Source organism: Ailuropoda melanoleuca, chromosome 11 (assembly GCF_002007445.2).
Source record: "Ailuropoda melanoleuca isolate Jingjing chromosome 11, ASM200744v2, whole genome shotgun sequence".
In the NCBI taxonomy this organism is placed as follows: Eukaryota; Metazoa; Chordata; class Mammalia; order Carnivora; family Ursidae; genus Ailuropoda; species Ailuropoda melanoleuca.
In genome coordinates this window covers 40,256,939-40,270,086 of record NC_048228.1, presented here as the reverse complement: position 1 = coordinate 40,270,086, position 13,148 = coordinate 40,256,939, and the positions used below count along the sequence as shown (strand labels likewise).

Here is a 13,148-nt window from a genome sequence, read left to right as displayed (position 1 = left end):
CAAGATGATGCATTAATCAAATGTCATTTTTAAATAGTTTCTTAAAAATATAATGCTATGTCCCTGGACTGATGTCCCAACAATATGGCGGGGTGCCCATTGACACTGAACAACGCTCCAAGATGAGCAGACGCAAGGCGTCTACACTGGTGACCCTCAGGCTCACTTAATTCCTATAATACTCAAGTGTTTACTTTTACAAAAAGGGGGATTAATTGCAATGTGATCTCCTGAAATGGATCCTGGAATAAAGCATGTTGGTGTAAAAGTGGTGAAATCTGACCAAGCGCACAGTTGAGTAATAATCACATACAGTGTTCATCTCTTACTTCAGACATGTGCCGTGGTCTAGAAACATTAACATTAAGGAAAGTTGGGCAAAGCGCATATGGGAACATTTCCATAGTATCTTTGCGATTTTTCTGTAAATCTAAAATTATTCCGAAATTAATCCTTCATTAAAAGGGGGCAGGAGGGACATAAGTTAGGATGTACCTAGCACAAAGGAACACAAAACTCAGCTGTCCCGCTGTGTGGTAACAGCAACAGAGAGGACTATGCAGGTGTCACAGAGGGAAGCAGTGATGGGGAGGGGGCACGAGGGGGGCTCCCATGTGCTGGTCCTGTCCTGTTTCCGTCCCTGGGTTGGTAGTAGCACCGACGTGTTCCTTTTACGATAAGTCACTGGACTAGACTTTTCCCTACGTTACCCTTCAAGAAAAAGTAGTTAAGAAATGCTTCCTTAGTACTGGTAAAGGTTAGAACGAAGAGAAAATCTGTGCGTAAGAGACGTCTGTGTGGGAACGAAACGAAGACGTCTGTACAGGGGCAGTTACGACACTTAAGGGAGCATCAATCTCAGTTTTGGGAGCCGGGAAGGATCTGGCTAAGTTCCCAGGTCCTCGCGTGGAACGTTCTTTCCGGAGCAGCCCTGGTGACGCTGCCGCAGCGGGGCTCACGGGGCACAGACACGTGCACCTGAGCGAAGGGCCCCAGGAGTTTGTGAGGCGCACCCACATCACAGCGCCTGAAGTGCCGGGGCGCGGCTAAGAACCCCAGGCCCGCCACCCCGTGCAGAGGCCAGCAGAGCCTCCCGAGGTGTTCCGACTCCGCAACACAGAAATCTCAGGAAATTCCAATAACGTTAAAGGCCCAGCAAAGCTTTCCCTCTCATGGCTTTTTTTTACCCTATAAATAACACCGGGTTTTCCCAACACAGTTTCGATTTCGTACTTCCACCACTGCGTGTGTATATTTGTTGTTTTTATTTACTAAGTAACGGCAGATCGTAGATTCATAGAATACATGAGCTGGAGGGCAATGAACCCTCTACTCGTTTTAAAGATGAGGAAGCGGATAATCAGAGATGTTCAGAACTTGTCACCAGTTCCTAGAATTCAATTCTTGTTCAGGTGGATGAATTAAACTAGACGCCTCCCCCATGGTTACTATAAGCCTAGATGAGCTGACACGCAGTTCCTAAGAGCACTAGCCTATGACTTGGGTTCTTCCGTGCGTAATTCAGTTCATCGCGGTGTCTGTGAATGTCTGGGCTGAAAATAGTTGCTGAATATGATGCCGAATGAAAAGACAACGAAAACACTTCTGAATACTTAAAATAAATCAAGCCACTCCCTTTTTAATGTGTGGATCAGTCATGTAAATTGAAGAGGAATTCAAGAATATTTTTTAAGAAATAACAATTTTAGGTAGGCAATCGTAAGGAAGATAACAATCATACATGCCAAGGCTACGTGATTCTTCCACAGGCCCCACGGGGAGAGATCGATGCCCTGGTTTATCAAAAATTCTTCGCCAGTACATCTGAAATCCAACAGAAAAAGTGTTATGCCCAGACAAAAGAGAGGGAGTGGGCACGGTAAAAAAAAAAAACTTCTCTTCACAGAGGTTTTCTATAGAAATACTTCTAAGTAGCAAATTGTCCTATTGCTAAGAATTATTTCATGAGGGTTCGTGAGATTCTGGATACCAGCATTCTCTTTTCTTTCATTAGCTCATGTATCAGAATCAAGCTGTTAACAACAATCATCGATAAGGAAAGTGTTATCCAATTTTTAAAACAATATCCTCTGATTTTATGAAAATCTTTATTTCTGTTTTATGGGCATTATGCAATAATGGGACTTCTTTCTCAGCTGACTGAAATGTGTTTCTTTCTTTAGAGGGTACATGCTTTAATGAGGCTATTCCAAGTCAGTTTAAAAGAAAAAAAATAGCTGTGTAGACTTCGATTTCATAATGTCTCCTATTTAAGTGCAGGACGAAGAGGCAGGTGCCACGAGTGTGCCTGGGAAACGTTCACTCCGTTCTGCTCTAGCTGCCTTTCTAGTTCTTGCTCCTGGCCATGGGTTGGACTTAGAGGAAGCCGTAAGTTCATGGATCCGTACACTTCACATAAGCCATACAATTCCAATATTCTAAGGCTTCACTAAAATATCAAAGCAGCTCATTTCAAACTTAGAAGTTCTGAAAATAAAAGCTAAAACCCACAATCAACACAGCGTTTTAAAAGGCCACAAATGAACAACATATCAGAAACACTTCCCCAACTTAAACATAACTTTGACCATAGTAGAATGTCAAGGAGATGTGCACTGGTGTACTACAGCTCAGAGAAGCCGGTGAAAGGACCCACACCAGCCACGAGGCCCAGTGGCCTTTCTACATGACACCAGAGTGAGCAAACCCATTCTGACACTGAGTACAAACTTACATCGCGTAGCCACAGGTACCATTCACTGTTACGTTGACTCCTGGGCAGAAGTTTTGTCCCAAAAATTCATTATGCTGCAAAGCCTGTAACACAAGGGCAGATGGGAGAAGGTAAATGATTTTAAATTTCAAAAAGTCTCCAAAGAATGATCATGTCCTCCTAGTTTAATCTTTACTGCTATTCCTAAAAACAAACCAAGCTTCACAGTCATGGTCTCTGTCACACCAGAGCAGCTAAAATTTTTTTCCCTGGCAATTGAGTGGTCTATGTTGGGATTTTGGCTTCTGAAATAAAGGAAGTAAAGTATTTGGCAAAGAGGGGAGACCTCTGGCTATCCTACCTGTAGCTCCTTCCTTCTTCGCTCCCTAATTTTATAATCCCACAAACAGTGTAATTAAAATCATACAGCAGTACTCAAAGACTATTGTTAATTTATGGTAAGAATCTTTTATATTCTTGTTTATTTTCATCAAAACCAGTGCTAATTCTTGGGAGTTAGAAACCCAGTCACACTATATTAAGACACAGTTTTTTGGGAGTTGATGAGCTGTTTAAAGCCAATACAGTAGCTATATTATATGCTCTTTTTCTTCTAATTTCCACATAAAAGATGTACTCTAGGCTCCCATCCTCTATTTTCCTATAGAACTGAAATGCAACTATATTTTTTTATGTCAGTTAGTCCATCTTCCTCCTCCATGAGGAGTTCTCTCTCTACCCCTCACCTCCCTCAGACAGCAGTGACTGGGGAAACCTCAGGTGATGCTCAAGGTGACACTCGTCACTCTAAAAATGAAACCCCTGGGAGACTTTCACAGTTCGTGGCTGGGGCCATGAGGTTGCTGAGCCTTATTCTGGTTTTTCCTAGCATGGGAACAATGAAGCAGTCACAAGGACATGTGAGGAAAACTTACCGCATAGCCATATCGAGGAATACTGAGGTACTGAAGCCAAGAGAGCCAAGGCCCAATGGTCCTGAGATTTACCAACAGTCCTGAAAATATCTACAAAAAGCAAGTACCAAGAATCAGACCTGGTGAAGTGATTTCATGAAGAATTACAGAGAATAATTTCTGAGTCCCTACAACCTTTACAAACACTTCTTCTGACTTCTCCACTTCACATACGTATGCCCCTCTAGAGCTGAGGCTGCTTATGGTTCTAAAGGAATGACAATATATCTATCATACCTACGTCATTTCATTGGAAGACCCTTCACTGTCAAGGTTTTGACTTTTGGTAACTGCCCACAATGAAAGGTCAATAAAGTACTGACTGTCCTAATGATACAACCCCTGTAAACATACCAGAACAGATCCCGAGCATCTCATGCCTCTATTTCCCCAACACAGTAAGACTTGTTATTTACAAGCGCTTGCATTCTACCTCTGCACGACTACAGAAACAACCTGGGGTTCAGGATGCATGCTTACAATAACCCAAAGCCTGGGACTGATATACAGAGTAACAGGATGACGTACAACGTAAAATATGGTAAATGCCTTCATTTAAAGCTAGCAAAGAGCAGTGTTACAGTGCAGATCCCAGGGCGGACTACTCCAGCAACAGACGGCCGTGTGAGAAGAGGTTCATCTAAAACTTCTAACCGGCTGGGACAGACATAACAATGACGATGTTGCTGGAGTGACCACATATTTTTGAACTTGACTTAACCAGGTCCTTAACAGAGGACACACAGCATCTCTGAGGAAAATATGGTTTTATGACTGGTTTTAAAGGATCTATCTACAAACTTTTTTTTTTTTTAAAGATTTTTTATTTATTTATAAGACAGAGATAGAGACAGCCAGCGAGAGAGGGAACACAAGCAGGGGGAGTGGGAGAGGAAGAAGCAGGCTCATAGCAGAGGAGCCTGACGTGGGGCTCGATCCCATAACGCCGGGATCACACCCTGAGCCGAAGGCAGACGCTTAACCGCTCTGCCACCCAGGCGCCCCTATCTACAAACTTTTAAATAATAATAAGGTGAAGCATCTAATATATCACACAAAACATTTTTATAAATTGATGATACATTATTTATTGGATAACATGATAGAAAATATATGCAAGGTTTATCACTTTTCCAATGATGTTTAGATTGGTAGATGTCAAACTCAGAAATGGAAGACTTAAACTTTGGCAAAAATTTGTGCTAGTTATGCTCCTTTTAAAGACATCTTCTACTCCAGCAAAAAGAACACGTGTATTAAGTAAACAGGCTAAACGTTCCTGTTCACTTGATTTAGTTAAGGGGCAACTAGCTGATTTGCCTACTGATTCATCCATGTACAGGTAAAATTAAGGGATATGTAAGGTTAGGCTTCGGTAACCATTTAAAAAAAAGGTAAGCAGAAATATATTGGTAGAAGAGAATGTCAGGAACCCAGAAAGGAGGAGACACAGTACTGTGTGGGCTTTGGAACCTTTCGGTATTTTTAAAACACCCCTTTTCAAAATACAGGACCCAAGACAGACTACCCACACTGCAAACTGTTCTATTTCTCATGGAGCTTAGCTATTCCCTTGGAGAGGAGTAGATCCAAACAAACCATTAAGTTACTGCTTAAAGAAGTCAACGGTTCTCTAAGACTAGCACAAAAGCTGGGTAATTAACCTGTCATTTTTATGAGGGAATCTTACAATCAAAATTTTTCTGGTTTTTGTGGGGGTTTTTTAGAAGTTTTTGTTTCAATTCCAATTAGTTAACATACACTCTAATATTCGTTTCAGGTGTGCAACTTCGTGATTCAGCACTTCCATGCACACCTGGTGCTCATCACAAGGGCCCTCCTTCACCCCCATCTCCTACTTAACCCAACTCCCTAACCACTTCTCCTCTGACAACTATCAGTTTGCTCTCTATAGTTAAGTATGTTTCTGGGCTTGCCTCTCTTTTTCCCCCTGTGATCATTTGTTTTGTTTCTTAAGTTCCACATAGGAGTGAAATCATATGGTACTTGCCTTTCTCTGACTCGTTTCACTCAGCATAATACTCTCTAGCTCCATCCATATCATTGCAAATGGCAAGATTTCATTCTTTTTGATGGTTGAGTAATATTCCAGTCTGTAAATATGCCACATCTTCTTTATCCATTCATCAGTCAATTGACATTTGAGCGCTTTCCGTAATTTGGCTATTGTTGATATTGTTTGGCTGCTATAAACATAGGGGTGCATGGATCCCTCCAAATCAGTATTTCCCCCCCTCTGGGTGAATGCCTAGTAGTATAATTACTGGATGGTTATGGTTCTTGGTACAGTTGTAAATGTATCGATTCCTTGATTTCTCTTTCTGCTGCTTCATTATTGGTGTATGGAAATGCAACAGATTTCTGCACATTGACTTTGTATCCCTGTGACTTTACTGAATTCATGTGCCAGTTCTAGCAATTTTTTGGTGGAGTCTTTTGAGTTTACTACAGAGAGTATCATGTCATCTTCAAATAGTTAAAGTTTTACTTCTTCTTTACCAATTAGATGCCTTTTATTTCTTTTTGTTGCCTGATTGCTGAGGCTATGTTAGATAACAGTGGTGAGTGTGGACACCCCTGTCTTGTTCCTGACCAAAGAGAAAAAGCTCTGTTTTTCCCCACTGAGGATGATACTGGCTGTGGCTTTATTGTATATGGCCTTTATGATGTTGAGGTGTGTTCCCTCTATCCCTACTTTGTTGAGGGTTTTTATCAAGGGATGCTGTGCTTTGTCAAACGCTTTTTCTGCATCAACTGAGAGGATCATATAGTTCTTATCCTTGCCTTTATTAATATGGTGAATCATGGTGATTGATTTGTAAATACTGAACCAACCTTGAAGCCCAGGAATAAATCCCACATGATCGTAAGGAATGATTCTTGTAATGTACTGTTGGGTTCGGTTTGCGAGTATTGTATTGAGAATTTTTGCATTCGTGTTCAGCAGGGATATTGGCCTGTAGTTCTCTTTTTCAGTGGAGTCTTTGGTTTTGGAATCAGGGTGATCCTGGCCTTGTAGAATGAGTTTGGAAGTTTTCCTTCCATTTCTATTTTTTGGAATAGTTTGAGAAGAAAAGGTATTAACTCTTCTTTAAATGTTTGGTAGCATTTCCCTGTAAAGTCATCTGGCCCTGGACTTTTATTTGTTCGGAGATTTTTGATTACTGATTCAATTTCTTTGCTGGTTATCAGTCTGTTCAAGTTTTCTATTTCTTCCTGTTTCAGTTTTGGTAGTTTATATGTTTCTAGGAATTTGCACATTTCTACCAGATTGTCCAATTTGTTGGCATATAATTTTTCTAATTTTCTTGTAATTATTTGTGGTGTTGGTTGTTATTTCTCCTCTCTCATTTGTGATTTTATTTATTTAGATCCTTTCTCTTTTCTTTTTGATAAGTCTGGCTATGGGTTTATCAATTTTACTAATTTTTTCAAAGAACACAGCTCTTGAATTCATTGATCTGCTCTACTGGGTTTTTTTTTTTTTTTAGTATCTAGATCATTTATTTTTGCTTTACTATTTAATATTTCCTTCTTTCTGCTAGCTTTAGACTTCATTTGGTGTTCTTTTTCTAGCTCTTTTAGGTATAAGGTTAGGTTGTTTGAGATTTTTCTTCCTTCTTGAGGTAGGCCCGTAATGCTATATATTTCCCTCTTGAGACTGCTTTTGCTGCACCCCATAGATTTTGGACCATTGTGTTTTCATTTTCATTTGTTTCCATGTAATTTTTTAATTTATTGATTTCCTGGTTGACCCATTCATTGTTCAGTAGAATGCAGTTTAACCTCCATGTATTTGTGGTCTTTCCACATTTTTTCTTGCAGTTGACTTCAAGTTTCATAGCATTATGGTCAGAAAATATGTATGGTATGATCTCAGTCTTTTTATACTTATTCAGGACTGATTTGTAACCTAGTATGTGATCTATTCTGGAGAAGTCCCACGTGCACTTGAAAAGACTGTATTCTGTTACCTTAGGATGAAATGTTCTGAATGTATCTGTTAAGTCCATCTGGTAGAGTGTGTCATTCAAAGCCATTGTTTCCTTGTTGATTTTCTGCTTAGATGGATCTGTCCACTGCTGTAAGTAGGGTGTCAAAGTCCCCTACTATTATTGTATTATTATCAATGAGTTCCTTTATATTAATTGTTTTATATATTTGGATGCTCCCATATTGGGGGCATAAATATTTACAATTGTTAGATCTTCTTGTTGGACTGTCCCCTTTATTATGATATAGTGCCCTTCTTCCTCTCTTGTTACAGTCTTTGGTCTAAAGTCTAGTTTGGTTTTTGAAGTTCCAGTTTATCAATGTTTCACTATATGTCACCAAGAAGCATCTTTTAAAAACTCATTTATAACAAAATGTTAACTGAAGTTATAGCAATGATATTGGAAGAGTAGCCAAAAAGGCTGGGTAACGTCAAGAAAAATCTGTACATTCTCTAATATAAGCTATACCTCAATACATGGTCTCCTTAAGGCAGAGAATCCCATTTACAGAATCCTCAAAGCAGGTTTTAGGTAACAGGTAAATTTGTGGGAAGACACAAAGGGAAATAATTACTTCTCAGAGGGGCACAGTTCCTACTCACCATCATAAACACAAAGGAGATGGTCATGAGAAGTGTCGCTATGGATACCACACTCTGGCCTGCTGCAATGGCCAGTGCCATAGAACTGGCCGAATAAGCCACCATTATAAGGGTAAACATCATGATGAAGAAGGCCTCCACAACTGGTTTCAAGCCTTAGTTGGGAAGAAAAGAGAGGGTTGAATCCAACTGCCTAGGTAACTGTGTATTTGGGATTGCTTACTGTGCAAAACACTATAATATTCTGAGAAACTAATACCAAAACCAAGAAAATTCATCCTCTATCCAACCACCTTGAGTCACCAATTTCATCACCAGCTCCCCATATTACCGTATAAAGTTATCATAAAGTTTCTTTTTTATACTTGTTGCATAAGCACATTTCTGTGTAACACCTCTGCTCCTTTATTTGTAATTATTAACAACTTCTGGGTGCCTGTGATGGAGAGCTCCAGGCAACATAACTGGCCCCAATTCTACTGCCTTTTCTTCTAAGAATGAAACTTGTCAAGAGCATATTTGTTTTACCCAAACATCGCCACATGACTGTTTGCTATAACTGTGTTAGGTTAAGAAACTGGGAAGGAGATTACGTGACCTCCCAGTCATTTCAATGGCTTGCCCTCATATCCAAGACTAAAGACACAAACCTTTTGTCATATTGCTTACCTAACAAGAAGTATATTATACAAGTAAATATAATACTTGGTAACATCCTCATGGGTAGTAAATCAGATAACAGTTTTCCAAAGAAATAAGATGACACTCTGTAGTATCCACTGATATATTCATGTCTAAAAAAGAAAAATTCGTCTTACATTAGTTGAGGAAGGCAGAGACCAGACTGGGCTGCCTGTGTGTCTACAGACTTCCACCACTACCAGGGGTCTAATGCCTACAGCTTCTCACATCCTTGAGGCAAACCCCCGGCCTCCATCCTGTCAGCATCAACCCCCCACCTACCATCTTGGGTGCGAGCCTCCTCTGTGATGTCACCCCCACACGAGTCTGTGCGATACAGCTCTTCTCATTATAGAACTCCCTCTGGGTGCCATCCATCCTGCCCCCTGAGCGCCCACTCCCAGTGAGCAGATCTGCATCTCCCCCTCTCTTCAAACACTGGCTCTCCTTAGAGAACAGCGCTCCAGTAGCTGGGCTCAGTTATGGGAGAGGCTTTACTTTCTCCCCACTCCTGATTATGAAGCAGCTGGCTCTGCTATCCTCTGAGCTTTCTAATGCAGCCTTGGATCACTTCTCCCACTCTTGTGATAAAAAAGAAAATGGCACTTCCTCCTTCAACAATCATGCCTTTCAACCACACATCCCTGTCAGCTATCAAATACTGTTTCCTTCCCTCTCCAGTTCTAGATCCCTTCCTCTTCCTGACATCTTCCTCCTGTAATTCCAAACTCCTCCACCAATATCATTATCATTCTTTCCCTCTGGACTGATCCTTTCCTCAGCATGTAAATACGGGCAAATCTCTTCCAACCTTGAAAAAGACAAGAAACAAAACAGCCCCTACTTTATTTTAAGGCTATCCTTTGGCTCCTTCCACTCCCCTCCCGTTGAGGGCTAAGTTGGGTCCACATTCTTTCTCAACTTGACCTCCACACCTTATATTTACTGTTCACCCACTACTTTCTCTCCACCAAGCCCCTCTAACTTTTCCTGTGCGGGCCATCACGACTTCTCATTTGCTAAAAACAAAAACTCCTTTTGAGCCCCTTTATCACTTCTTTTTCTGCAGCATTTGGATTTGCTGGCTCTGCCCTAATCTTCAACTTCTTTTTCCCTTGGCATCAAGTCCCACATGCCTATGATTGTCCTCCCAACCTCTAGCTACTTTTTCTCAATTTTCTCAATAAACACTGGCAATCCCCAGGAACCAAGCTGTGGTCCAATACTGGATATGACCAGTTTGACTGACAGCCCCCTTCCTAGGACAGAGACCTACTCACATGAAGAGCTTCTTCTCAACCACAAAGAGCTCCACAGCTGATATACTGCTGAAGCACTGGTTGGTCGTCAGGAAGAAGAGCACCCCTGCTCTGCAGTGAGAGAAGGAGGGGAAGCACTGCAGTCAATGAAACATTCTCAAATCAATTTTCTAACCGCAAAACTCTCTCCTCAAATGATACGTTATTACATGAAATAGAAACTGCTCTGGTTAAAACAGAGGGAAGTATGGGCCTCATCGGCTTTCTCCCCACCATACCTGTGTATACACAGTGCTGTGTATCCACAGTGGTATCCCTGGGACTCCACAGAACACAGTTTGGAAGTCATGGATCTGGGTTGCTATGGATTGAACTGTTGCCTCCCCAAATTCCTATGCTGAAGCCCAAAACTTCAATGTGATGATATTTAGAGACAGTGTATTTGGGAGGTAATTAGATTTAGATGAAGTCATGAGGGTAGGGCCCACACAATGGGATTAGCACCCTTAAAAGAAAAGGGACAGACATCAGAGTGCACACACTCTCTCTCTCTCTCTGCCATGTGAGGACACAGCAAAAAGGTAGCCACCTGTGAGCCAGGAAGACAGCTCTCATTGAAACGGACCATGGATGTACCCTGTTCTCTAGAAGTGTTAAGAAATTGTTGTTTACACTGTTGTTTAAGCCTCCCAGTCTATGGTTCTTTGTGATGGCAGTCTGTGCTGATGAATACATAGGTCATAAAAATACTATCATCATGAATTTTAACAAAAACAAGTATCATTCCTAATGTATGAACAGAGAAATAGTGAACCAAATAAAGCCTGCAAAGTTTAAAAACCTCTATTAGCCACCTTCTTAAAGTAAAGAAGAAACTAAGACATGAGGAGGCAAAAGGACAGTAGAGGAAAACCTCAATCGACCCCTTATTATATATCTCCACCACGCAACTGTCAGTAGAGCCTTGATATCCTTGACAAGCCATCACCAAAACGGTTTCCAACATGCTCAAAAAAGAAAACAAAATGATGCTTATAAAAGAAAAATTTATTTGCATACCTGTAAGAAAAGGAAGACTACCAATGCTTCTTTCTCAGTAAAATAATTAAGGCTTTAAAAGGAAAGTCACAGTTAATCTACACTTTGATAGACATACGCATTTTATGAAAGCATGCCAACACTCCCGACAAGGTCTTGGGCTTCCATTCATAACCAAACCATTTAATTGACATTGAGGATGTGAGTTGACACTGAAAGAGCTGAAGTGACCCATCATTTAAATGACACAAGAATAAGAGAGAACATTTTTAAAAATATAAACCCAAGTGTACAGCCCCTCAAAAAAAAAGTCCACAGACACTCAGTAATTGTTTTTAACACCAAAACATAAAGAAAGAATGGATTTAGAGAACAGACTGTTTTATTTATTTATTTTTAGAGATTTTATTTATTTATTCGACAGAGATAGAGACAGCCAGCGAGAGAGGGAACACAAGCAGGGGGAATGGGAGAGGAAGAAGCAGGCTCATAGCGGAGGAGCCTGATGTGGGGCTCGATCCCATAACGCCAGGATCACGCCCTGAGCCGAAGGCAGACGCTTAACCGCTGTGCCACCCAGGCGCCCCCAGACTGTTTTAAAAGTGAATGGGGGCGCCTGGGTGGCACGGCGGTTAAGCGTCTGCCTTCGGCTCAGGGCATGATCCCGGCGTTGTGGGATCGAGCCCCACATCAGGCTCCTCCGCTATGAGCCTGCTTCTTCCTCTCCCACTCCCCCTGCTTGTGTTCCCTCTCTCGCTGGCTGTCTCTATCTCTGTCGAATAAATACATAAAATCTTTAAAAAAAAAATTAAAAAAAAAAATAAATAAAAGTGAATGTTTATACAATAATTAATGAACGGAAAATAGCGAGATCCAGTACACAGGCAGCTATGCAACTTTTTCCACATAAGAAAGCCTACTAGCAAAGTAAAAACTAATTTCAGAAATATGGGACATGCGAAAAAAAAAAAAAAGAACAAGAAGAAAGAAAGAAAGATGGGACATGCAACAATTCAGCTCAATTTGTTAAGCCCTATGTCTAACAACACTTATATTCATCATGATTCTGAACTAGTAGATACTGACATTACTTCGAAATAATATGGTTTATTTTATAGTACATACAGTTTTTATTGCTAAAGAATTTAAGGTATTCTAATTCTTTTCAAGCTGGTAATCCATCTCTAATATCTACTTATTAATGCAAATATTTTTAAAAATATCTTTTCTCTTAATAGATACTAATTTGTTTAGCTATCACCACAATACTTCCCACTGCACAATACAAAAGGTCCCCGGGGCAAAAGATCCTGTGACCTATATTCTGTACTTGGTACAAATATGGCATCTACAATGGGTATAAATCATCAATTACTAGCAAGCTTGGAAACGAGTGAGAGAACACCACACCCTTCAGGGAAAGGAAAGAGAAAAACAGTGACAAACTCTGGAAATAAGCTCCCATAATAATCTCAATGCAGAGTTACACTATCTGATTCCATACAGGAGATAATTTATTTTACTTCAGTGAGGAATTGACTTTTATGCTTATTCTTTCTTTCATAAATAATCAGACAACAATACAGATTCCACTTAAGCTCCTCCAAGTTTCCTCATATCCTTATGGGTAAAGGGAGATAATAGCCCCCCCCACCTTGGGGCAGAAGCCTGAGTCCATGGTTTAAAACACAGAACACAGCGCCCAGCACAGAACAGCTTTCTACATGAAGTACAAGGAGAACTCTGCAGTCTTTTTCAGAGCATGCTAGAGCCCATTACAAAGTCTCATCATGAAAAAATATTTTTAAGGGTACATGGTGACTAAAACTCGGTGAGGTAAACTAACATAAGTGTTAACCATATAA

The 13,148-nt window shown here is 40.6% G+C and overlaps 1 protein-coding gene across 5 annotated transcripts in view; it reads right to left on the bottom strand.

Moving 5' to 3' along the window:
• Positions 1-1,606: 1,606 nt before the first annotated feature.
• ABCG2 (ATP binding cassette subfamily G member 2 (Junior blood group)) overlaps positions 1,607-13,148 on the bottom strand; it is a 127,584-nt gene continuing 116,042 nt past the window's right edge. For all 5 annotated transcript variants that reach the window (XM_034671543.1, XM_034671542.1, XM_034671544.1 and 2 more), the window contains 6 exons: positions 10,267-10,356; positions 8,975-9,099; positions 8,306-8,460; positions 3,649-3,738; positions 2,735-2,817; positions 1,607-1,824 (listed from right to left, as the gene is read on the bottom strand). In XM_034671543.1, coding sequence (XP_034527434.1) covers positions 1,677-1,824; positions 2,735-2,817; positions 3,649-3,738; positions 8,306-8,460; positions 8,975-9,099; positions 10,267-10,356 — 691 coding nt within the window. In that variant the 3' untranslated portion in view covers positions 1,607-1,676. The remainder of the gene's footprint in view (positions 1,825-2,734; positions 2,818-3,648; positions 3,739-8,305; positions 8,461-8,974; positions 9,100-10,266; positions 10,357-13,148) is intronic.